At 34.5% G+C, this 27,272-nt stretch overlaps 1 protein-coding gene across 5 annotated transcripts in view; it reads right to left on the bottom strand.

Moving 5' to 3' along the window:
* The window catches only part of LOC138700157 (luciferin 4-monooxygenase-like), a 271,422-nt gene that overhangs the window by 168,636 nt on the left and 75,514 nt on the right, over window positions 1-27,272 (bottom strand). For 3 of the 5 annotated variants that reach the window (XM_069826545.1, XM_069826550.1, XM_069826549.1), the window contains exons 1-2: window positions 22,932-23,027; window positions 5,952-6,089 (exon numbers count right to left, since the gene is read on the bottom strand). In XM_069826545.1, the coding sequence (XP_069682646.1) occupies window positions 5,952-6,065 (114 nt within the window). In that variant the 5' untranslated portion in view covers window positions 6,066-6,089; window positions 22,932-23,027. Of the gene's footprint in view, window positions 1-5,951; window positions 6,090-18,422; window positions 18,523-22,931; window positions 23,028-27,272 lie in introns of those variants that run through there. The other 2 variants (XM_069826547.1, XM_069826548.1) reach the window with 2 other exon arrangements.

Genomic DNA, 27,272 nt, shown 5'->3' with positions numbered 1-27,272 from the left:
ATGAGCAATGTAGTCTACCATTTTGATACGTTAATTTATTATTATTATTATTATTATTATTATTATTATTATTATTATTATTCATAATTTATTCTGTTAAGAACAATAAAATAATGTGTTTAGGGTATAAACCTGTTGCTAGGAAGCGTAATGTGGCCAACAGCCTTTCCTTTATACTAATGACAATCCTCATAGTTGTCTTTTTTGCCAATTATAGGTCCGATGTGTAAGCTCCATGCGTGTTCCGGCGAGATATCCAGGGTTTTTCCCACGTAGATCTATTTCTCCTCTGCCTTTTTCAATTCAGAAGAATTGCACACTACAGCGGCCGAAAAACGTTGTGTTTCTGTCATAGTTGTAAACGCACTGACCAGCCTGTTCTTTTCTATATGCTCGTAACACTTTCTCTCACTCTAAACTGTCTGCACCATGTAAACGGTCCGGAGAGTAACATTAGAGTTTAGAGTTATATAAATCTCATGAGAGGTCTCTAATGGGTTTAGAGAAGCAATATTCTGTCACCGTGTAAACACTCCGTTAGAGAGCTCTCATGATACTTTAGATCTTCTCTCGCTCTAAACTGTCGCCGTGCAAACTTAGCATTAAACAGCATTTTGTGGCATACTGTTTCAATAGCAGACTGAATTAAGAACTGTGGGAAAAATTAAAGCGAAATTAAAAAGCAATGATAAATTAGTCATAATTGAATAATTAAGTAGTTTGGTGCATTTCTGTAGATTTTAAAAAGCAATAAGAGAGAATGTTTGGTGGTTAAACCTATATTTTTATATTATAGTATTCCGTATTTCTCCATATTTAAAAAATATATAGTTACATACAGGGTGTAAGAGGTATGTGTCATTATTTAAACTGATGATTGTTCGTGTCATAAGGAAGAAAAATGTCCTCACATTTTTTTTTTCCAATTGCAATATTTAACTAATTATTAAGTTTACAATATTAGGCGTTTGGCAACGTTGCTGGATGGGAAGGAGGGAGTTTACAAGTATACAGTACAGCTCAAGCGGATGCAGACATACCGGTGCACAACAGATGTTCTGTTCTAATGCAGGGGCGGACCGTTGTTTACATAAAACAAAGAACAAATAAAAACTTTCAGTCTCATTAATAGAACTGTATGGTATATTTCCATTTTGAATAATTTCAAGGGAAAAATTGTTCCGGGGCCGGGTATCGATCTCGGGACCTCTGGTTGAACGTACCAGATTTGCACAATTTCCATTTTATTTAACTATATTGGCAATATTGGTCCATTTTTTATTGTACGTCTAAAAAATAAACAATAATGGTTTACTGCACAAAATTACACGATTTTTTTAAAATGCAACATTTTAATCTCTCCCGCTTCCATAAAGCAGTACCATTTTTAAAGAAATGTCTGTCTGTGTGATTTTCGAAACGGGGTAAGAGACTTCTAGTTTCTAATAATCGTTGAGAAACTGGTACAAAAGTTCGCGGATTAGATAACCTTCATTGCGGAAAACATTGACGGTACATCTTTTTACCTCATTTGAATTACGACGAATTTCTCCATAAATTAATAACATGTGATAATCCTAAACTGTGAATGACATTGTAAGTTGTTTATTGAATACTGTCATCAGCTCGGCAATAGACTTATGGACAGGGAGAACTCAGCTGATATGTATGTACAGTTACCCTTAAAAGGAATGAGACGACTCTTGGTCGTCGGAAGTTAAAATTCTACAGCGCGGTTCACTCGATATCGACGTAACTATAAGTACCATGACAAATACAACAAGAATTGTTACAAGGACCACAACAAGGACAAGGACAAGAATAAGGATCACGAAGAAGATAGCCATTTAAGGCCACGATTTCACAACATAGCTCGAGTCACAAAATATTGTTTCTCTGTACCGAATGGCAAATGCCTGCTATGAAATATAAATTCTGGAATGGTGCTGTCACTCTCGTCTCGGTAGCTCATATAGTAGCGTGTCGGTTGTACTGTAATAACCGAAACGTATCGTGTTCGATTACAGGTAAAACTTTTTTTATTGAGGTGTAATTAATTTTTTCAGAGTTCCTCGACTGTTTAATTTGTCGAAAAATATGGAATAATTTATGCCCAATTTCTGGGCCTTACAAGTGGACTGAACATCGTCTAAAAAAATAAATCTTACTTGGAAGTTAAAAGTATTCTTCCTCAAACAAAAATCATAAGAAACAAAAAGAGACCTGTTAACTTAAAACCTTGTGCACATGCCATCAGCTTCTATTACAGCTCTAAGTCGTTCCGGCATGGATGTCACGAGATTGTGGAATAAGTTCTGATCCCCGGCGAGATCTTCCCAGGTGTCAACAACTTGATTCCACAATTCGTCTCGATTTCGAGGGAGTCGGTGGGCATAGGTGGCTATACTTCTTTTTTTCAATTCCGCCCATGAATTTTCGATGACATTCAAATCAGGTGACTTTGGAGGCCAATTAATGATTTCGATCTCGGGTGTCCTTTGACACCATTTTGAATGCTTGCGGCATAGTGCACGGGATGGTTATCCTGCTGGAACAGCAATGTTCCTCCGGGAAAACGTTCTCGGACGGAAGGAAGGAATATATTTTCCAGAATGTGCTCGTAAGTTCCCGCATTAAACCGGCCATCGATGCGTTCTATAACGCCAGGTCCATCGTAAGACATCCACCCCCAACAAGATATGCTAAAGCGCCCCGATCTTTCACGTCAGTGCACATAGCGCTGATCATGTCGGAGACCACCCTCACAATAGACACGGACAGGACCTTCGTAAGCACTCGAGATGGTTGTTTCGTCGGAGAAAATTACATACCTCCAATCGAAATCCATTCGATTGGTAGCGAAGGCAAGACGGTCGACAGCTTGTGCTTCCCCCAATATTTCCATTTGCGCAGCCCTCCGGCTCCTAATACAGCGATTTCTCAACCTGCTGATCACAGTCTGTGAAGAACTGGGAAAGTTAGATGCTGCTCTTATTTCGTTAGCAGTCCGAAAGGGGTCCTGTCGAACTGTCTCGAATAAGAGAATCTTCTTCCAATGAAGAAATCCGCGGACGCCCAGGAATAGGGCGATTTTCGACCTCCCCTGAATTTTGGTAGCGATGAACCCACCTCGCGGCTGTACTTCCAGGAACACCGACCAAACGATCAGCAGATCTAGCCCCATATCCAGCATCAACTAGAGCTATAACTCGCTGTCTCTTGTCACGTCGGTTCGCCATTAAGATGAGAAATGAGGGATGACGATAATACTTTAGTGTAGACAATGACTATTTAACGTGATTAGAATTATTGAAATAACGGGCATCTTGCACAGTAAGAGTTAATAAATCAACTCTAACTTAAATATTTAAATAATAGGATATAACAGGAAGTCAAATTGTTTCGAAACTAATCAAATTAAATCTAATTACATTAAGTAAACAAAACCCAAGTTATGACACCACATTGCAACAGCTAAATTGTAGGTTATTAACATAAGCATTGAATAGGTCCGTACTTAAGCTTTGGACGACAAAACCAAACATCGAAAATTCGAATCTTGCCTAGGAATGTAACTTCTTGCTTTTTATAATGTAAATCAGACTTATAACTACAATCATTCTTATTTCTTACATTATTTATTAATATTTATAGCCAACATTGAATTTATAAAGAAAATACTTTAGAAATCTCATATGGAATTTGTGACCTGTAGTGACATAAACATAGATTATCTCTCGGAACTTTTCCGTAAAAGTAAATTAAATTCACTCCTTGAAACTGGAAACCTTAGTCGTAGAGTCATTTTCCCACCAGCATACAAGCTGAAGTAGCACAGCCATTGATAAACGTTTTGTACACAGAATTAGACTGAATTTCTATTCGACAGAATCTATAATCAATGGCTTGTCTGAACATGATAAACAAATCCTAAGTGTTTCCAATGTCACAGAACAATTTCAAAATATTACCTTAATAACTAAAGAAGGGTCGTAAATGCTGTATTTAGTCATTATTTACATTTATGTTTACAAAATGAATCTTGGAAAAACGTATATGATTCTGGTACTACTGATATTAAGAGTAAATGTATTGTATGTTTCACTTAATTTCAGAATCACTTAGGTGAAAGTTCTCCACTCAATGTTATGAAAAAATTCAAAAGTAAAAAAAAAAAAAAAAAATGTAGATAACACAGGGACTTAAAAATCTCATGTATTAAAAAGAAGAATATATATGTAATGAGTTACAATGTAATGATCCTCATGTTCTTAAATACTACAAGAAGTACAGTGTGATTTATAAAAAATTATGAAAGAGGGAAATAAAATACATTTGAATAGAAAAGTACAAAATTCAAATAATGCAATTAAAGCTATTCGGAATGTTATTAAAGTTAAACTTGTAGATATCCTAAGAAAGAATTTTTTTTCATTAAAAACCGTGATTATAAAGTAGAGGATCCCAAAGCTATTGCAAATTCTTTTAACGTCTTATAGTATGTAGTACAGAAATATTATTGACAACTTAAACATTAAATATTTTACAAAAGGTATTGCAATTGGTTACTTAACATATGCATTTAATAATTAGTATTAATATATGTAATTAGTCAATAACTGCAACAGTGCTTTTTCATTCAATCATAACATGAATAAAATTGAATGCACATTAAATTAAACACTATTGCAGACACGTAGATAAAATAGTTAAAATCGACTGAAGGGGTGAGAATGAAATAATCCAAAGGCACACTTTTAACAAAAATTGTTTTGTGCAGGTGCATTTCTTACAATATGGGAAAGCTACTAATAAAATATTATAATAATTACTCAACAAATGACATAACCTAAGGACTCTAAACCTTTGTAAAAGTTTGTGTGTGTGGCTTAGGTATATTTTTTAAATTTCATTTTAATTATTAGTTATTAATATATATACATTTAGATTGTATATGTGTGTGTATAAATGCATTCATTAGATTAACGTCTATAATATTATAACTTGAAATTTTGTATTGTCTGTGATCAATAACACTTAATCTGAGAATTTTGTAAAACTCTATTTCAACGTTACTTAGCTATTTCAACGTTATTTAGACAAAAAAAGTCGTTGATGGAAACTAAGAATCGAACTCGTTCTCTTCTACACAACATGCAGAGGTCTTAGCGTCTGAGCTATTGAAACGACACGAAAGCTTTCCTTTTTGTGCGGAGTGTCGATCTAGTCTTGAAGGTCCATTGTCGATTTAACTACACGATATATATATATATATATATATATATATATATATATATATATCTTTTATTTACGTAATATTATCGTATTGAAGTGAATTTCGGAACGATGCTAATAACAAACCTAATAGCCTGAATTTAAGTAACTCATTATTCGTTATCTTGTGTATCAGTGCTCTGGTCTCCGATCATGCACAATGTCTTACATCTGAGACTTAGGAATATTCAATCGTCTCATTCTTTTGCAGGGAAACTGTACAGGTACAGTAATACTACTGTGGCAGAGTAGTTTGCAAACTAAGACAAACAATGCTTTTCAAGATTGGAATAAAATTGCTTTATGACTGTTGTGCTAGGTATGTAGTGGTAAAAGGTGAATATATTGACCAAATAAAAACTTGTCAATACAGCCTCGTATTTCACGGGTTGTGTCTAAAATGAGATGTCTACAATGCATTAAAGGTAAGGGTGATTTAATTAAGATCTCCACAGTTATTATTATTATTATTATTATTATTATTATTATTATTATTATTATTATTATTATTATTATTATTATTATTATTGTTATTAGGTAAAGTAATGGAAACACATGAAATAATGTTAGTAGGACAGGCATTCGGGGAAGGGAAAAAGAATTAGGAAATTACAGAATTTGAAAGTAAAAGAATGGGGTACTAAAAAGACAAAAATATACAAAAAAGACATTGTTACCATGGATATTTTATTCCCATGTTTCTTCAGAGCTTCATACATATATCTTCCAAGTGAAATATCTGGAGTTGTACCCAATGGTTCTGGACCACTCAGAATGTTTTCTGAACTCATCGCGTTACTTTCGAAGACACGTAACTGAAACAAAACAAAACAAAATAAAATATTACTAGTGGCTTGTGCAGCAAATACTGCTGCAAACTAAGTTCGTTAGACGTTCAAATAAAAATTTTTCAGATTTATTTTCAATGAAGAATACTTGTCATTTTGATAGTTATTTGCTTCCATAATAATGAAACATACTCCCTCTGAATGGATTTTTTTAGACCAAATACTTTTTCTTGAACCTATCCAACTTCAGTTTTTGAGTTTCAACGCGAAAACGCAAGTATCAATGTCAGGACGATAGCAGTAGCTATTTCAGGTCATTGTGGATTGTAGGCAAAAGTTAAAAAAATGTCAGGTGTGCTAAGCTTTCGAACAATAGCATTTTCGTATAGCTGCTGCATGTAGAACTTGAAATGTAGAGCGTAAAATCATTTTATCCTACTAAGAGGTCTTGCTGAAATGGTCTGGAGACCAGAAAATTTTGTAGGCCTCTTATTTTATCAGTATGTAATACCTTTTGATCTTTCCTTAGGAACTGTAATTTTTGCGCTCTCTCGAGCCAATACTGAAGACAATGATACATATCAATATCTACACTACACCGCCATTAAGTATATGAAAAAGACCCAACCCCACTGGGTTAATAAGTATAAAAATATTTGATTTTTAATAACAATATTATTATCTTACTTTAGTTTTGTAGTTATATATAGCAGCCACTCAGTAAATTATAGAAATGAAGATCTAAATTAAGATATTCTCTACATTTACTTACATAACCACAAAACGTTTCACTTTCATGTCATCAATATAGCATCAATATTATGTACAATTAATGAAAAATAGATGCATCATGATATTAACTACCAGTATAATAATATTTAATTTCTAATGGTAATAATGTCATTAAACCACCTCAAGTTTCGTAGATTTGAATATCCAATACACAGCTGTACTCTGAAAATTATGCACTTCTGAATCAGTTTTTAATAACAAATTGAATTGAGCTCTAAATATGTCGGCAATCCTGCGGGTCATGGTCTTCGTGTAATAGCCTATTTATTGTAGTGTGTGTTTTGTTCTGAAATTCAATCAAGTCGGCCGTGATTGAATAAAATTAGTTCTCAAAACTGACAACAGATGGATTTTGGAAAATAGGAAAATTATGTAGGAAAATTGACATTTCACTGAAAATTACTACTTTTCCGAAAAACTTTGGGTTCCAAGCTTCAAAATGAGGGGCCATTTATTAAAATCCGTTCAGCCGTTTTCCCGTAATTTCCATTACCAGTTCAAATTATATATAGATATGTGTGTGTATATATATATATATATATATATATATATATATATATATATATATATATAGGACAACACAGAAAACTCGTCCTTTGTAAATGAGTAAAAATAATGAGTTTGTAAACTAAATCTCTAGTAGATAGGACATAAACTCAGTATGATCCTAAAGTAATGTTTTCAACTTCTGCATATTAAATCTGGAATCAACAGAAATACAACAAACATTGCATATCCGAAATATAGCGGTGTTCGAGACGTACAGCACGAAGGGTTGTGCGATTAGGCAGTTTAGGATTCATATCATTTACAATATTTCGCGACTATATGTCGCGTGAAATTAGTCCCGCGACAATTGGTCTCAAAAAGGAAATCGCCCCAAATACAATTTGTACCAGAAACAAATATGTCCCACGACAACTTATACCCGGACAATCGGTCCCAAAAATAAATTTATGAATAGGCCTAATTAACAACAATATTTTATATTTCATAAATTCAACAATACAATCATTACACACAGAAACAGTGACTTCTATTTGACTTGTACCTACAAAATTTCAAGAACTTACAGCTTCATTATACATTCCTCATGGACCGTCCTCGCCTCACGACAAATGAGGCAATCCGAAATTAATATGGAAAAGTTTCCTGTAAAGAGACATCGATCTACTGAGGAGAAGACAATGGCGTTGCGAGAAAAGAGGGGATTATGGTTCCAGGTTGCACTTACAAAAAGATACGTCAACAACTTTGCGAGAAACGAAACATACCCACCCGCCGAACTAGGGTAAGTGTAAAGTGACGGAAGTCATAGCTGGTATCAATGAAGATGCACGAACTTCTAATGAGGCAACAACATCAATCATTAACCGTCACATAAACACCACGACCAGTGAAACATACTTGGCATTATGGAAAAGGAAAGTATGCGACGTAATATCCATAGGATACATGCTACACATTTTCCACCTAATCCAAAAACTTTGGAGGAGTTAAAAATTATACCCGACAGATTCACAGTAGACAAAGACGTGAACAGTGGCTGCTGCACTTCAACAACAATAGAGGAGAAGAGTTGAACTACCTGCGTGCACTTGGTTTCAATATAGCCGAGAGCCTATAATGATTATTGTTATTACAATGTAAAAAATTCAACGTCTTTCTAAATAAATAGTAACACAACTCCAGCAGGCACCCTTCATTATCACTTTGTACCACTAATGGTACAATTAAAATTTTGATACCAATTGGCTTGGTACGAAATGTCATAGGGTACAAATACACTATGATACACATTGTCTGGGACAAATTTCTACCGGGACGAATCGAATAGGATGGGGAGAATTGTAGCACAATCTATTCCATCTGGTATCAGCAAGATGGGCTCCTTCTCATTATGCTGCTCGTGTATGGCAATATCTTAATGAAGTGTTTTCTAATAGATGGGTCAGAAGAAGAGGATTTGTAGAGTGGCCTGCAAGATCGCCGGATCTTTCCCCTCTTGATTACTTTCTATGGTGTTATTTTAAATGTAAAGTATTTACTACGAAGCTGTTGATATTGATGAGTTGAAACGAGAATACGAGTGAAGTGTAGAGAAATACCACCAACATTAATTGAAAATGTTAAACATGAATTTGTCCTGCGTCTCTCAGATTTCCAGGTCGTAAATGGACAATATTTTGAATATTTAATTAATTGAACATTTATTTTAACTGTTTAGTTTGTTATTTTTTAAATATACTGTTTGACGTGTCGAAGTATTTTTTTAAAAACATTTCCATTTAGCTGTAGCAGAAAATATGCGTGATTTTTTAAACGCACTGCAAATGAGACTTTTACATCCTTTTCCAGTAGATTCCACTGTCGGATTCTCGATCCAAGTAGCAGTGCCTTCGTTTTATGAAGATCAAAGTCTCGAATTAAGTAATTTGACTCCGATTGGGTTATTAAATGTGGCTCTATGGCACCAGGCATTGAAAAATTTCCATGATCTATTGAATATGAACGTGGTCCAACTTCTGGTTAAATTTATCGAGATTCTGGTTCAGAATCCATATTGTTATGATGGTTCTGACACAGACATTGATTCGTCATGCGCGATAGGTCTCCACATAGAAGAAAGGTCCGGATAAACAATTTGTGTTTTGATTTTCAGGAGAAATCACTGCTTTTCGTTATATAAAAGTAGCAGTCAAACACATCATCGCGAAGTTCCAGCCACAGCATGGAGATACCAAAAGGCATTTCTTTATGTGTATCTCAACCACCCACTTAGTATTCTCGAATATGAACTGCAACAAAATTTTGGGACCACATATTATCTTGATCACCAATCTTACACTGGAATAAAGATAGTACCAGTATGCTCCTCTTAATAGCTGTGATAGAAGCTTTCTTTGCATTTTTTAAGTCATATCTCCACAGATAGCCCTTAGGAATCACTTCGTGGTAAAAGGGATATGTTTTCAAATAAATTTACATTTTTTATTTTATAATAAAAAAATTCTAGTAATTTACTGATTAATTTTACAGCAAAACCCTATAGTAAGCTTTGATTCCATGTATGTAAGGATCGATATAAATGAATGTCACTTAAGAATAATGTCAATTGTGCAAGCGACTTTTTATATAAAGCGGTTCAATATTTTAATAAAATTTTAATAATATGCAAATAACTTATCATAGGAGGATGCAATTTTGTACATTTGTCACTATTAAGCAGATATACCAGTGATCAAAATTTGGTGAATCTAGCTTCTTAAGTGTGGTAGTTATTGATTTCGCTATTGTGAACTCTTAAAACTAATTTCAGTATAGTGTCCCCTTATATGCGGAAGTCGGAGAGTTTGCACGAAGAATGCAGTTGGAAATGTTTAGATTTATTGTTTTCTTTATTTGTAACATGTTGTTTTCATTTGTTACTTGTAATTTATTAAGTTCATGTTGCCGTAATACCTATAACTGTGATGTTTATGAAGGAGTGTATTGAACACTTAAATGTATAGGCCTATTTATGCTGTAATAATTATTAAATGAAGTTTTTATACATAATTATGTTGGCTGACAATAATGTTCTAAAATGTAAGAAAATCCTTTAGAAGATTTTGTCCTTCAAATTAAAAATATCTGAGTTTTACTTTAAATATTCCTATCCCACGCGGGTTGAAAAGGAATAACAATGGCGGCGGACTCGGTGATTGCGCTACTCTGGTATATCCACAGACTCCAACCAACATCTTGTTGCACTGAAAGTCTATATGAACGGAGATCAAGCTGACTTGCTTTTGACTCTTGCTTTAATTTATAATCACTTTGAAATTGTTCAGTCTAGTTCTTCAGTCCTTGATGTTAATCCATGATGAATTTATAAAATATATGGCTGGTATAACTTGGGTTTTATTCTTTATGCTTGATGATTAAACTTCTGTAGCAGAGGATTTGGATGATTTTTCAATGTTTGTATAAATTTGAGCTTTAAATTTTCCGAAAACTCTTCAATTGATGCTATGTCCAAAACTTCATGTAAAAATTTATTGGATGTTGTGTAATCAGCTCCAGCAATTGTGCGCAGAACTGTTCTTTGTACACCACGCAGTCTTCTCAGTAGAGACCCATTAACGGACGACCAAGCTGGATATGCATATAGGAGGCTAGCTCTGATTATTGTTATGTAGAACGTTTTCTTAATCCACAAACTAAGTGATGACGACTTGAATAAAGGATACAAACGTTGAAACATAGCATATCCTTTGGCAGCAATTTTATTCATGTGAGGCTTAAAAGAAAGTCTATGGTCCAAAAGTATCCCCAAATAAGTTGTTTCGTTTTGATTTGGAATTACTACATCAAAAAGTTTCAGTTCAAATGGTTCTTGCGGTCTTCTTTTAGTGAAAATTACTATGGAGGCATTGATTTTTATTTTCCAATTTATGAACCAATTTTCTATCTTGTTTAAGTAATCCTGTAAATTATTATTTGCAATGTGAATATCCATGTCTGAAGTGAATATAACAGTGTCATCAGCATATAGGGCGAAGCGACAGTTTTTGTGGCGAGGGAAATTCGCTGTATTGATATTAAAAAGTGTAGGTGATAAAACTGCACCTTGAGGAACACCTGCATTTATTGTTTTTTCGGAAGAGAATATGTTATTGATTTTCACTTTGAAGGTTCTTTCTGTTAGGAAGCTGTTAATGATATGAACATAGGTATCAGGTAGGTCAGACGTTATCAATTGTATAAGCAAACCTTGAGGCCATACAGTATAGAATGCTTTTTCAACATCTAGGAAGACACAAACTGTATGTTGACCACTAATTATAGTGGAATTCATGTGATTACATAAACGATAGAATTGATGTATTGTACTGTGGTGTTCTCTGAATCCAAACTGTTCATTAGGTATGTAACATTTTTGTTGTGAAATAAATTTGAAGATGATTTTTTCCAGGATTTTACTCATAGTATTTAATAAAGTAATTGGTCTTAAAATTTCCGGATATAATGGGCTCTTTCCTGGTTTTGGGAGTACAATAACAACTCCTTTCTTCCATTCATAGGGAAAATAATTTAATCGAAGACAAGAGTTGAAAAACTTTGTGAGATGTGTTACAGCTGGTAAAGGAAGATTTTGTAATAATTGATTATGAACATGATCAGGACCAGGTGATTTCGTAGGATTTAGAGCTTTTATTATGTTTCTTACTTCTGAAGGACAAATAATTTCTGGTGAACTTTCTGGACGTTTACTGAAATAATTTTGAAGTATGAATTCTACATCACGAGTAAAATTATCATTACATTTTGCAAGACTGTTTGTTTGAAACCTTGATTGTAAATCTCTGGCAATAATATCTGCTTTGCCTTGATCGCTATACACTACTGTTCCATCACAGTTCTTCAGGGCATTGTTTTCAGGTCTGGTTCTTTTCCCTGTCAAGGCACGACTAATTTTCCACAATTCTGAAGGCTCTGATTCACAAAGAAGAAGTTTTTCATCAAAATTATCCTGTCTGAGTTCAGTAAGTAAGTTCCTGACTTCTTTTTTAATTTTATTCAGTGCAGTTTTATCTTCACGAATCTTGTCTTTCTGCCATCTTCTTCTGAGCGCCCTTTTACGACTTAGAAGTGATTCAAGTTCTATATTTTTATATTGCACTTGTTTATATGACTTGTAATGAGTAACTCTTTCGAATGCATCTTTAATTGTATATCTGTATATTTGTACAGCTGTATCTATATCACATTTAGTTTGAATTGTTGGATTTCCAGGGATATTGGCAAGAATTTTTTTTTTGTATAAATCCCAATCTGTAATTTTTTCACTCTTCGTGAAAAGTGTGTGACCTTCGCTCGAATCAATGGTTAGTAGTACAGGATTGTGATCATAACTTATGTCAGCTGTTGTTGTAACAGACAGTATGTTTGCAGTATGATGAAATAGAGCTACATTTAGCATTATGAGGGTAAAATGTTGGAATGTCGGGAGTTACAATTGCATAATTATTTTGAATACTGTGAATCTGTAAGACTTTCCCTCTTGAGTTCTGAGTTAAGGAGTTACAACTTTGATGTTTACCGTTTAAATCTCATAAAATAATGAAATTTTTGGTAGTATGTATGAACTTTTCTAAGTCTGATAAGAGCAAAGATTTTGTAGGTTGGTTGTACACAGCTGCTGTTGTTGTTTCACGATGATTGAGCAATACAGTTATGGCAGTACATTCAACATTTTCCAGGTTCGATATTTTAATAGGATTGTGAGAAATAGTTTTCTTAATTAGTATTGCAGTTCCACCACCTGGTTTATTTTCCCTATCAGTTCTGTAGATTTTATAATTCTTGATTTTTATATTGTCTGTACGATTTAAATGTGTTTCATTTACACAAGCAATGTCAACAGTGTTGTCTTGCAAGAACTTTGTAAATTCTAATAGTTGATTTTTCAGTCCGTTTTGCACTGAAGTTTAAAATAATAAGTGGTTTGGAAATTACTGATTTAGGGTGTACAGCCATCTACAGTTGAGAAGGTCAGTACACTTTCTACCAGAATAATAATTTTAGACCATGTGTCATTACATTGTCCAAGCTTTTGTGAAACTTCACTTAATTTTTTTTTTAATTTGTTGCAGGCTTATATTTTTTAAAATATTCAGAATAGATTTCAAATCCTCCATGGGGGACGAATTATTTGATGTGTACATATTTTGTTGGCTTTGAGGGAACCTAACGCACCGCTGCTTACGTCAAGTTATAGGGAAAAATTCACCCCATTCCACCCGCCACAGCTATATTCGATACCATCACTAGCTTTAACTGCTCCCTTTTCATAGCTATATTAATGACTAATTACTTGAATTGTTTTTATTCTTTACCTTCATTTTCGTTATGTCACTTACTTCCATTTGCATCAGATATCGACAACTTTTCACTGTCCAAGTAGTTTGATTTAAATAATTTCTCAATCCATCGCACAAATGAAAATAATATTAATTACTGAACAAACGAAAAAACCGCAAATTCAACAGCACAGTTTGCTAAGTTAAAAGGACTTGTTTTAGGAGCCTACTTGTCTTCTGAGAAAATTACAATCTGTTTCAGTGTTCAGGTGAAGTACAACCATTTATTGCTAAATCTTCAAATAATATATTAATTTTATTATTCATTTTGAAATATCTTACACTGTTGTACCTATTAAACCTTAAATTAGAACTTGCATCACGTGAATTCTGAGCGCTTCATAATTATGATTCATATGCAGAGGAAAAGAGGAGGACGGAAAATAGGAGAAATTGAAGAATGCTGGGTTTGCAATGAAAGACTTGCCATTAAACAGAGAACTATGCATGAAATTATCACTCGAAACCTTAAAAAAAGTGCGAGAGAGAGAGAAAGAGAGAGAGAGGATCCTATATAGAGTGTAGATAGCGAACTAGTCGATAATAATTAATTCAGATAATTTGAAAGTAATATCATCTGCTTGATATTTGCTTATTTTAATATTAGGCCTAACACATTCATCTAATAATGTCATGAAAAGAAAATCGTAACTCTGAAATAAAGTCAAGGTATAACTACGAAAAAATAAAACATAACAATTAACCTCTTTGTTGCAGAATATAATTTTTCCGTCTATCGAAAAGTTCGGAAATTCTTGAAGCCACTGCCTTATATGGCTTGCTTGGAACTTGCTAGTTTTGACATTGTCACCATTGCTCTAACATAAAAACTGAACTCAACTAAAGAAAAGACATACACTTAGGTACTGACTTTCGAAATCCTTAGAGTCGACGGCAATTCGGAAGGTGGTAATCTGCTAGCTTTTGCGTCGAGAGAGACAGATAGAGAGAGCAAAACAGCATACAACATTGCCAAATCATACTTCACGCGCACGTGCAATACAATAGCGCAGGAGAGAACTTAAATTATCAAAAAACAATAATGACCTTAGCCTTTGATTACTGTAAGCATGACACCAAACAAACCCTCTTTCCTTCACTAACAACATTCTCTCCACGTTCTCAATCCCACACCACATGCTTCTGCAATCGTTTCTTGCGCGCTGGCAACGTTGCAGCCAGCATCAAGATGGCCGGCAGCGTTCTGTTCGTCAACGTTTTTAAAATAATTATACTCCTTAAACACTATTTTCCGCACCTGCCTGTGCAATACTTGTCTTTTTACAGTCTCTTCTTCCATTTATTTATCTTACACACATAGTGTACCAGTCATTCCACGTCAAATCGCACAAATTTAACCTCGAATTGACTTTCATTTCTCTGATTTATATAAAACAAATTTTACACATTCTATGGATTGAAAAAATAAATACGTGTTTTATTATTGTTGTCTATATCGATTATTGTAGTATATGTGTGTTATCAAAGATTCTGAAATAGTTCGTGCATCATTATTGTTCAACGTGATTATCTCCACTAACAATCATCACAGAGATTTGCTCTTTGTCTCAATTTGAAGGTGACAGTACATACTTTGTTCTTCGTATAATAATATAAAAATATAAGTTTGTTAACTTTGTTTTTAAAAAAACATTGAACACATAAAAAATATGTTTTAATGGCAGCGACTTACTTTAAAATTACAGAAAAAAAATCCTTAAATACCTTGAAATTATTTTAACCACCCTTAAAAAATCAGAATGCTACTCTGAGCCGTTGAAGAATAATTAAATGACTCACCAAGCTGCGCGTCTTGAGTTCGCGGGCTGCATAAGTACTGCTGCAAGATGATGTGCAAGTACAGACCTGGATGAGAGTCGTGTGACCACTTTACACTGTTCTACGGTCAGAATATCATTATTTCACGTAATTTATGTAATATAGGCCTAAGTTAGTACTGTATTTAAATATTGTTTTTGTAAAATATACACTTATAAGAATGATAACTACAGTTTACACACACTGCACTTTTAAAACTAATCACCTACAACCAATTCTATTTAATGTCAACCACTTTACTCTCACTTTGAAGTGAATAGTTCTGCATGAAAAGTAGTGTATTTACCAAACGTATGCTGTTTATTGCATCTACAGTACCTGGCCACATTATTATAATCACTCACATTTTTACTATATTTTACATATTACTTCCTCATTTGAAGTCTGGTTTCCTTTCTTAAGCAGAATTCACATTACATATTTAATTTTTAAACAATATTAAGTATAATTACAATTATAACAATGTTGATTCAAGAAATATTGATAAATAACCAACCACACCTCATTTTTACAGAAATTTCAGTATTTCGTACGACCTCCTTTGGCTTTGATTATAGCTTCAATTTTCTTTGGCATGCTTACAATACACTTCTGTATTATTTCCTGCATACTTTCATTGTGATTCCAAACATGTATCAGCCTTTCAATAAGTCGAACTCTGGTAGTAATAAATTCTTTTGACATCTCTCTTTTTACGAGTTTCCAGACGTTCTCAATGGGGTTCAAGTCCGGTGAGTTTCCTGGCCATGGCAAAAGTGGAATGTTTTTGGAAGCCAGAAACGTTTTGACTCTCCTAGCAATATGGCAAGGTGCACCATCTTGCATAAAAATATATTTCTCCCCATTTGGGAACCATTCGTTCAGCTGAAGGATAAGCCTGTTTTCCAATACCTGGATATATTGATCTTGTTTCATTGTTCCCTGAACAATGTAGAGTCGTCCTGAACCTTTGCCTGATATCAAAGACCATATCATGACTGATATTGAGTGTTTAACTGGTTTAACTAGGCATCCAGGAGCAAAATTTTCTCCCTTTCGTCGACGAACAAAAATAGCTTTGTCCATGAAACACTGAAAGGTTGATTCATCGGAGAAGCAAACCTGAAAGTTGTCAAAGAAACTGATAAAAACTCTAAATTAAATACTGTATTTAATACTTAAAGACAAAATTTAGAGTTTTTATCAGTTTCTTTGACAACTTTCAGGTTTGCTTCTCCGATGAATCAACTGTCAGTGTTTGATGGACAAAGCTATTTTTGTTCGTCGACGAAAGGGAGAAAATTTTGCTCCTGGATGCCTGGTTAAACCAGTTAAACACTCAATATCAGTCATGATATGGTCTGCGATATCAGGCAAAGGTTCAGGACGACTCTACATTGTTCAGGGAACAATGAAATAAGATCAATATATCCAGGTATTGGAAAACAGGCTTATCCTTCAGCTGAACGAATGGTTCCCAAATGGGGAGAAATATATTTTTATGCAAGATGGTGCACCTTGCCATACTGTTAGGAGAGTCAAAACGTTTCTGGCTTCCAAAAATATTCCACTTTTGCCATGGCCAGGAAACTCACCGGACTTGAACCCCATTGAGAACGTCTGGAAACTCGTAAAAAGAGAGATGTCAAAAGAATTTATTACTACCAGAGTTCGACTTATTGAAAGGCTGATACATATTTGGAATCACAATGAGAGGATCCAAGAAATAATACAGAAGTGTATTGTAAGCATGCCAAAGAAAATTGAAGCTATAATCAAAGCCAAAGGAGGTCGTACGAAATACTGAAATTTCTGTAAAAATGAGGTGTGGTTGGCTATTTATCAATATTTCTTGAATTAACATTGTTATAATTGTAATTATACTTAATATTGTTTAAAAATTAAATATGTAATGTGAATTCTGCTTAAGAAAGGAAACTAGAGTTCAAATGAGGAAGTAATATGTAAAATATAGTAAAAATGTGAGTGATTATAATAATGTGGCCAGGTACTGTAAATCGGATAACAAGTGTAATTACAGCCCCTTCTCGAAGTTGACTGTGCACCCGAAATTGTACTCCAATCATTCGCGCGCCCTACCCACCCCATGCTACACCTCTCCCTACTAGTCACGTAGTGGAGATATGCCCCATATGTTGATACCTGAATGAACAACCATCAGAAACTTTCTATCGTTCGAACGCTTTTAACGGGAACGGTGAATTGCCACAAAATTGCGGTTAGGTCAGTGTGAGATATGTGAATTGCCACAAAGCCATATATGAATTACCACAAAGCCATATGTGAATTGCCACAAAGTCATATGTGAATTGCCACTAAGCCATATGTGAATTGCCATAAAGCCATATGTGAATTGCCACAAAGTCATATGTGAATTGCCACTAAGCCATATGTGATTGGCCACTAAGCATATGTGAATTGCCACTAAGCCATATGTGAATTTCCACAAAGTCAAAGCTGATAACATTCGTGATACACGAAAAAATCACTAACTCACTTTCTACGTCAATTTCAAGAATAAAATCGTCACTTCTATTAGTCTTTATGGTCATTGATTTCTGCACTTCTTGGACCTCTCATCTTGTTCTAGGCAATGCGGGATGTAAAACTGATCTGGTAAAATGCATATTTCGCATAATAAGTTCAAGATCCGCTGTTGTCAACTAATGTTCATTGTCATGATTTGCCAATTCAACACGAAAGATTTTTTAAGGTTTTTCAGATAAGTTTTCTATTGCTTTCCTTTTGAAAGTATTGCTTATTTCTTGTCGATTTAATTTTACCTCGGCTGTGCTCGTATGATTATGCATAAAGTCACACTTACCCATGTCACATATTTCTTCAGTTAACCTTGTTGTGTAAACCTTCGCTCTGCAGCTTCTTCTTTGGACACACCGCCATGTATGTTTGTTACTTTTAGATATAATAATGAATATAAAATTTAAAATTGTTGATGGCAATTAACATATCTCGCAGATACAACTCTAAAATTGGCCGCAGATAATTTTGTGGCAATTAACATACCTCGACCTTGTAACTATCTTTACCTGTTCGGGTTTTGTGGCAATTCACCCGGATCCTCTTATCGAATTTCGTTACGCCAACTTTTCTAGCCTACACCCATACCGGCTGACGGAATTATAAAACAGAGAGCTGGGATTTCCTACAGACTTGCAATAAAGTATCGTGACTTGACCAGTTTGTTGCATTATTAAATTTAATTCTTTGGCATAACAACGCAAGAAATGAGCTGTGAGACACAGTACAAATTCTCTGTGTTTCCCATTCATATTAGCCCCGCCATTAACCAGCACAATTAATTTATGTGGTTCAATTATTATGACTAGGGAGCGGATTTTTATGTGCTAAAAATTTTAATATATTTATTTTTTATGTGCTAAAAAGTACGAAAATATGTGCTAAAAATAAAAGAAATATTTTTTTAAATATGACAAAAATACCTTACTTAGCTTGAAAAAAAAATGTTACTAGGTACTCACCAATCACACTTGAGTATCAGTTGCTAGTAGTTGTCCGAGAATTGCAGTGAACAACAAAGATCATTTCCAAATTCTCCATCACAAATGCATGCCCATTATCTCTGAACGACGACTTATACTGTGAAAACGATCTTTCCACATCACAGGACGTCAGACGTGCATATTTAAAGAGAGGAATGTCACAAACACCTACACCGTCAATTTCACCTACAGGCACACCCTCCAATACTTAAGCTACTTTACACATTTTTTTTATATCTACTGTTTTGCTGTGAATGCACACGTGAAGCAGCGGCAATGTGCTTATTTCCAGACGAATGTTGGGTTACCTGGGAGTCTGATCTGCACTTACTGATTTACCACATGGTTGGCAAAATAACCTTTTCCGTCTGTAGTAAAAATGTTTTTAAATTCATCTATATATTGCTGTAGACGCGATCTTAAACTCGATTTGATTTTAGGCATCTTAAGAGGCTATACATACACGTCTTAACGTAAATCATGTTTCTAGCTACTGAGTGACAATGTCGGAGAAAAGCTTCTTATAGCGACGCCTCCACGTCTACACTACGCAACTTATGCTTATGGTCCGATAACGGGGAATCAAAAAAAGATGTATTTCCTCACTTCATAGGCATGAACGAGAGGCATGAACATGAATCTCAGATTTGTTTAAATGAAATGTTTATACCCGAGCTCTTATCTGTTGTGTTTCACAAACAAAGCGCGGAATGAAATCATCTTCAGCAACAATAAACATTCCTAATTATATGTTGCAAAATCTCTCCTTCTTGTCCATGTTAATTTATTCTCATTAATAACACTGATATGCTAACTAGCAGTTCTCAGAACTTGAGGCGATACTATTACAAAAATGTATCACGGATACACCACACAGCCCATAAAACACGAAGCAACCAAGAATTCTTAAAAAGATAGCGTATTTCTGAGTGATATAATTGATTTAGTTTTAAAATATTTAAAAGTTCTTGTAAAAAATTATTTAAGTAAAAAAACTCCAAGATTTATGTGTTTATAATAGATTTCCTGAAAATATGTATTTACATAATTTTTTTTTGTGAAAATATGTGTTTTTATGTGAAATAAAATTCGGGTTTTAAACTTGAAACTTGACATTCGGAATTTTTAACTTTGTTAATTGTCAATTTCATGTTGTGGTATGCCGATAAGCTATTAATATTTGACTATAATTATTTATTTACTGTGCCACCTTTGCTTATCTTAAACTTTTAAGGTAAGCAAAGGTGGCACAGTAAATAAATAATTATAGTCAAATTTGTTAATTGTGTTTCATCACACGCAAGAAAAATATTTAATTACATAGGAATCCGCTCCTTAATTATGACTGAATTTCCATTAAGCCTACATTCCATTAAGATAGTTTGCACCAAACTTTCAATGTCATGTTTTGGTGGCAGTGAAGAGAAATTTCCAATAATTTTATTGCTATTCAACAATAAATTTTGAATTATTTTCGTAGTTTCTTTTAATTGTGACGAGTCCTATAAATGATCTTTGAAAGTTTAATCTAAATGTGGAGTAAAATCAGTCAAACTCCGACCGCACTTTGTTGAATCTTCTGATTCGGCAAGTCCTCACATCGCTAATTTAAATGCGGCACAGAGTTTCACACAGATAATTATTCTAGATAGAGCATATCTATTTTTATAAACATTTTCATCTTGTTTCTGAATGCTAATCCAATACGCAAAATCAAGCTGTGTTAGAATATTTTAATATCTCTAACAGTGACAAATCTGTTTGAATTGAAATGAGTTTTTATATTTTCATGCTTTCCTAGTTTTTTAAAGTCAAATTAACTAAATCCTTCACTCCGGTCTATGTCTGTGTATTTTCTATTCCAAAAAGAAGATACGGGTGGGGGAGAAAGCGTTTTCATGAGCGCAGCAAAAAATCAATCGTTTCCATTATACATTTCGGTATTGAAATGACTAGTAGGCTACATGATTTCCTCTATTTTTTACCAGAAATTTAAATATTTAAATTTGGTGTAGGACGTCCTAATTTCTTAAATTAACGCTCAATTTCTCTTTCAATTTCGAAAAGGATTGGTCGATTAGGTTCTCATTTCATTCATTTTTAATATAAAATATTTCCTTAGAAACACTAACTAATCACATCACACCACCCACAGTACTATAACACACTGGAACTGTAATGATATAGACCCTGCAGTAGTCCAGAAGCCTATATGTTCTAATGCAGGTCATAAAGAGATGAGGGTGTTGACGGTTCTTTTGTATATTCGGAGAGAGCTGCTTCGGTTGCAGCTCTAATGCAGTCCTATGGGACTGTGAAGAAAACCAGTTTTCTGCTGCCGACTACCCTACGTTGAGCTCCGGGAACTGTCGATCACAGAACCGAAAAGTACACTACAGCTAAAATTCTCGAGCAGTTCAAGGCTCCTACAGACAGTAAAATCTCGAATCGAAGGAGAATGAATTGGAAAAATAAATGAAGCAATGAACTAGATTACATAAAAACACGTTTTACATGTTTAATTTACAGGTCCATTTAAATGGCGGTTTTGCAGCTCTGCAGTTCTTATTGTAGAGCCACTCATGTTGTATTTAAATTACCAAACTGTTGGTTGCGCTCATTGTTGTCAGTAAAGTTAGATTCAAACATCAAGCACTCTTCCAATCATACAGAGAGAAAGAGAGAGAAGGAGGGAAGTCATTGTTATAGTTCTTACAACGTAGAACTTCAATTCTTTTTAATAGCACTTCACAAAGAGGGAGAAAAAAATATTTTTTTTGTCTAGTTTAAAATGGGCACAAATAGGTGAACATCTCAAAATAGGCTTCTTTAGGCACTCTCAAATAGCATAAATGTTCATGAAACGTGTAAATACCAAGTCCCAAAACTATATTATCATTTATCAATATAAAAACAGCTTTTCCATAAAAATCTGCTGTCTACTAAAGAGGCTTCAGATGTACACAAGCAGGCATGAACAATTACGCTGTCCAAGAGAATACGGGCAGTAATACGGCTCTGCTTCGCCTTTCGAGGACCGGATCTTTGCATTTGGGCTTGCTTCTCCTATCGTACACCCGATATACGTATAAGATGACTGTCCAAGTCCGACAATTAGCCTGGGTGACATTCCTGAAGCCAACTCTGATAAGCAGACCATCCTCAGACGAGTGACTGACAAACCTCAGGGCCCGGAGCCCTAAACCCTTCCTACATCAGCATCGGAAACCCGTATTAACCTACCGTGCAGAATTTATCATGATAGATAAAATGAGGGGAAGGTGGAGAGTGTTCATTGAATGTTAAAGGGAAATCTGAGTACACAGAGAAGTAAACTCTGTGACGTCTGCTTTATCCATCAGAAATTTCATGACAATCTAGTCAGGAATTTACCTCTGCCCCCTGAACGGAACACCAGTACGCTAGCGTTAGAGCTATAGACGCGGTCCCCAGTAATACGGTTCAGTACATATTTCTGAAAGTATAGGACCATAATAAAATTGCTTTGCGTTCCTTTAAAGATATACATTTTATTGCAATTTGCAGTTCCTCTGAAATGCTGGGAAATAATTATATATGCCCGTAAAGGCGCAAGACTCAGACATACGGTAACTCTGCGGTCTTGTTTTCAAAATGCTATCGTACTTCGTACCATTTTTCAATGATCGCAAGTTGTCAGTGTTCACTAATTTAAATAATTAACATTGACAAAATGCTATATACAGTAGTTACAAGTTGTAACAGTGATTTTGAATGTTTTACGCGATATAAATTGTTGAATATAATTTTGCAGTTTTCATTACTAGACTTACCTATGAAATGTAACAGAATGTTGAACAACTGCAAATTATTCTCTGTATCACTCTATTGATGTAGGACGTTCTACATCAGCAAGATCAGTTATTATAAATTAAGGGAGACTTGTGTGAAAACATCATATTTTATCTAGTGCATTGTCATCGCTTATCATTTACGTAATATCAGTCTGTAACAAACATTAGATAAGAGAGATACGTTAATACAATTAAACACATGCGTTACATATCGAAAGAAAGGGTTACACATCTACGGTATAGTATTAGCTGAAGTTGTGTTACGAGAAATTGTCAAGTAAGAAAAATATTGAATTGCGCAGATTCTCGTTGCGTAAGAAAACATGACGTATAGGGAATAGATTATTATTATTATTATTATTATTATTATTATTATTATTATTATTATTATTATTATTATAACTACTCCTACTAGGCCTACTACTACTACTACTACTACCACCATCACTAATATTACTATTACGCTGCTTACTTACAAATGGCTTTTAGAAAACCCAGAAGTTCATTGTCGCCCTCACATAAGCCCGCCATCGCCCCCTATCCTGAGAAAGAGTAATCCAGACTCTAACATCATATCCCACCTCTCTCAAATCAATTTTAATATTATCCTGCCATCTAAGTCTCGGCCTCCCCATAGGTATTTTCCTTCTGGCCTCCCAACTAACACTCTACAGTATATGCATTTCTGGAGTTTTCCATATGTGCTACATGCCCTGCCCATCTCAAACGTTTGGATTTAATGTCCCTAATTATGTCAGGTGAAGAATACAATGCGTTGTGTAATTTTCTTCATTCTCCTGCAACTTCATCCCTCTTAGCCCCAAATATTTTCTTAAGCGTCTTATTCTCGAACACTCTTAATCGCTATACCTCCTTCAAAGTGAGAGTCCAAGTTTCACAACTATACAGAACAACCGGTTATATAACTATTTTTATTTTATAAATTCTAACTTTCAGTTTCTTTTAAATCGGACTGGATGATAAGAGCTTATCAACCGAATAATAACAAGCATTTCCCATATTTATTCTGCGTTTAATTTCCTCTCGAGTGTATTCATATTTGTTATTGTTCCTCCAAGATATCATTTTTCCACCTTTACAAAGGATAAATTTCCAACTTTTATATTTTGATTTCGTACTATGTTCTGGTCACCATACATAATCATATATTTTGTTTTTTCGGGATTTACTTCCAAACTTATCTCCTTTCTTGTTTAAAGCAAGATTCCCGTGTTTTTCCTAACATTTTATGAATTTTCTCCTAACATATTCACATCATCTGGATAAACAAACAGTTGATGTAATCCGTTCAATTCGAACCCTCTCTTTTCTTTTTTCTTTTCTGGAGTTTCTCATGGCATATTCTAGACCAAAGTTGAAAGGTAAAGGTGATAGTGCATCTCCTTGCTTTAGCCAGTACTGAATTGTAAAAGCGTCAGACAGAAACTGGCATCTACGAACTCTGCTGTACGTTTCAATGGGACACATTCTATTTAATCGAAATACTGTCTTAGGAATACCAAATTCAATAAGAATGTTATATAAAACTTCTCTCTTAACCGAGTCATATGCCTTTATGAACTATGTACTGTACCCTTATACTTCCATTTATTCTCCAATACCTGTCAAATACAAAAAATATATGTTCAATAGTTGATCTATTACGCCTAAAACCACATGATCATCCGCCATAATTTCAGCTACATCTGGAAAGTGATATTCCTCGAAAGTTACTACAGTTAGTCTTTTCCCCCTTCTTAAAGATAGGTAGACTACAATTGTGGACTCCTTGCATTATTCTGGTACAATTTACTTCTCCCAAATACCAAGTACAAGTTTATAAATTTCGCTGGACAATGCGCTTTCACCCTCTTGTATTAATTTTGATGGAATTTGATCGATATCTTGAGACTTGTACTTTTTCTGCTTTTCATCGCAATTTCGAATTTAGAAAGTGTGGATTCGGATGTAAATGGTTCAGCAGTTTGTATTTGTATAGCCTATTGTCCGAATCATTTCTATTTGGCCTATGTACAGTTAGTACTTGCCCAAAAGAGTTTTACCATCTCTTTAAGATAAAACGAGAATCTGCGAGTAAGTCACAATTTTCATCCTTGTCGTATTTACCTTGCCTGATACATATTTTTTAATTCCTTTATCCCCTTAGGCCCTATATAAGTCTCAAAGGTTTTTATTCCCACTATTTATTTTACCTCATTCAGTTTTTCCTACAAGTTACCTCTCTTTTTGTTCCTAAGTGTACAACTTGCTTTCCGTCTTTCATTGAAATAGAATCAATGCTGTTAGAATTTCAATTTTGCCTGTTTCCTTATTTGTACTATCGTGGAGCAATCTTCATTAAACCACGGCTTCTTTTTCTTAGTTTCATAATAATCTATGTCCTGCTGAGCTATAATTTTGATATTATCTCTAATATTTTCCCACATCTATTAGTTGCTAACTCCTTCTCAACTTGCAAATCTAGCTTTCAGGTAAAGCTCCCTGTGAAGCAGACTTGAATAATTTCAAGGGAAAAATTGTTCCGGGGCCGGGTATCGATCTCGGGACCTTCGGCTGAACGCACCAACGCTCTACCAACTGAGCTACCAGGAACTTCCCCCGACACTGTCTCAATTTTTCCCTTTATATCCACATAACTCGAGTGGGCTGACAGGATGCCAGAAATCCACATCGAGTACACACAAACTCTGTGTGACTTGAAACTGCGGTTTTCTGTTAACGTACCTACAGTAATGTATATAATATGCAAACATAGCTTTCAGGTAAAGCTTCCTATGAAGCAGACTTGAATAATTATTCCTTCCCAACTTTGTCGGAACTTCCTAAACTGGCAAACCTATTTGAAATTTCGACCCGATAATGTTCCTTAGTTTCCTTATCTATTAATTTCGGAATACTGAATCTCCTAATATTAACTTGTTGCTTTATTCACTTGGGTACTGATAGTCTCTGACACGGAAGTTGTGTGTCGTCGCTTCCGACTGCAGTCGAACTACAAATAGTATGTTATTATTCACTCGGAATATAATAATGCACGTAAAACATTGGAGGTATCCGATTCTTACGCAACGAGCGCAGTATGGCTAATTTCACTGACTTTTTCACGAGCTTCGAGCCCATGAAGATACATTTTTTGAGTAGGCCTACTTCAGAATGTCAGTGTTATCATTCGATCATCTGTTGGAAAAATTGAGAGACAATGCAGACCAAGGAAACTTTTTTCTGAATCTTCTGAACCATCTAAGAGAAGGAAAGCTAGGAACACACTGTAATCCCAAAACAAAGAGGAACTTCCCTTTCTTACACTGATGATCTTGAGAGATCAAAGAAAGAGAGATGCTGCTGATCTTGTAAAGGAAATTACAGATACTACAACAAGGCGTGCCACAAAAATAAAAATAACGTAGGCCCCTACATGTCATTTGCCAAAAAAAAATCCTATTCCAATAACTCCTGAGAAAGGTTTGGCTCTTATTACAAAACAAATGTGTTACTGTACCAGGTTTGATCAAGATGTGTTAGATAGGTGAAAACTTATTAAATTTGTCTAATTTTATCTAAAATGGAGTATTTCCTTTACACAAATGTAATGAGAGCTTGTATACAAAACAAATATGTTACCTGTAACTACTATATGAAATTGAATGAAAATCTGTTAGATAGGAGGAGAGTTAATAATTTTGTAACATTTAACCACTATAATGGAGTAGTTTCTTTTACACAAACGTAATGAGAGATTTTATAGAAAACAAATATATTACCTATAACTACTGCACAAAGTTTCATGGAAATCTGTTACATAGGAGAATAGCTATTAGTTTTCTATAAATACAACCCTCTATAAGGAACAGTTTCGTTTTATACAAACGTAATCAGAGTTTGTTTACAAAAGAAATATACTACCTGTAACTACTGTACAAAGTTCCATGGAAATCTGTTATACAGGAGAAAAAATGTTATGTTTTATTTAACGACGCTCTCAACTGCCGAGGTTATATCAGCGTCGCCGGTGTGCCGGAATTTTGTCCCGCAGGAGTTCTTTTACATATCAGTAAATCTACTGACATGAGTCTGTCGCATTTAAGCACGCGCAGCCTCGGACACAAAGGCCAGCGCTATACCAACTGCACCACCTAGGCCGACTATATATATATAATTTATTTCAAGAAATAGTCTGCCCAGGCATCCTGGGTTGCCAAAAACACAGAATAACACATATATAAGAATAGTAATGATTACAGTAAGATAGATGAGCCAAATTGAAATGTGAACTAGGAGCTTAAGTTTAAGAAATAATAA

Source organism: Periplaneta americana, chromosome 5, assembly GCF_040183065.1.
Source record: "Periplaneta americana isolate PAMFEO1 chromosome 5, P.americana_PAMFEO1_priV1, whole genome shotgun sequence".
NCBI classification, from domain to species: Eukaryota; Metazoa; Arthropoda; class Insecta; order Blattodea; family Blattidae; genus Periplaneta; species Periplaneta americana.
Note: the sequence above shows the minus strand (reverse complement) of the source record. Positions and strands in the feature narration are given on the sequence as shown.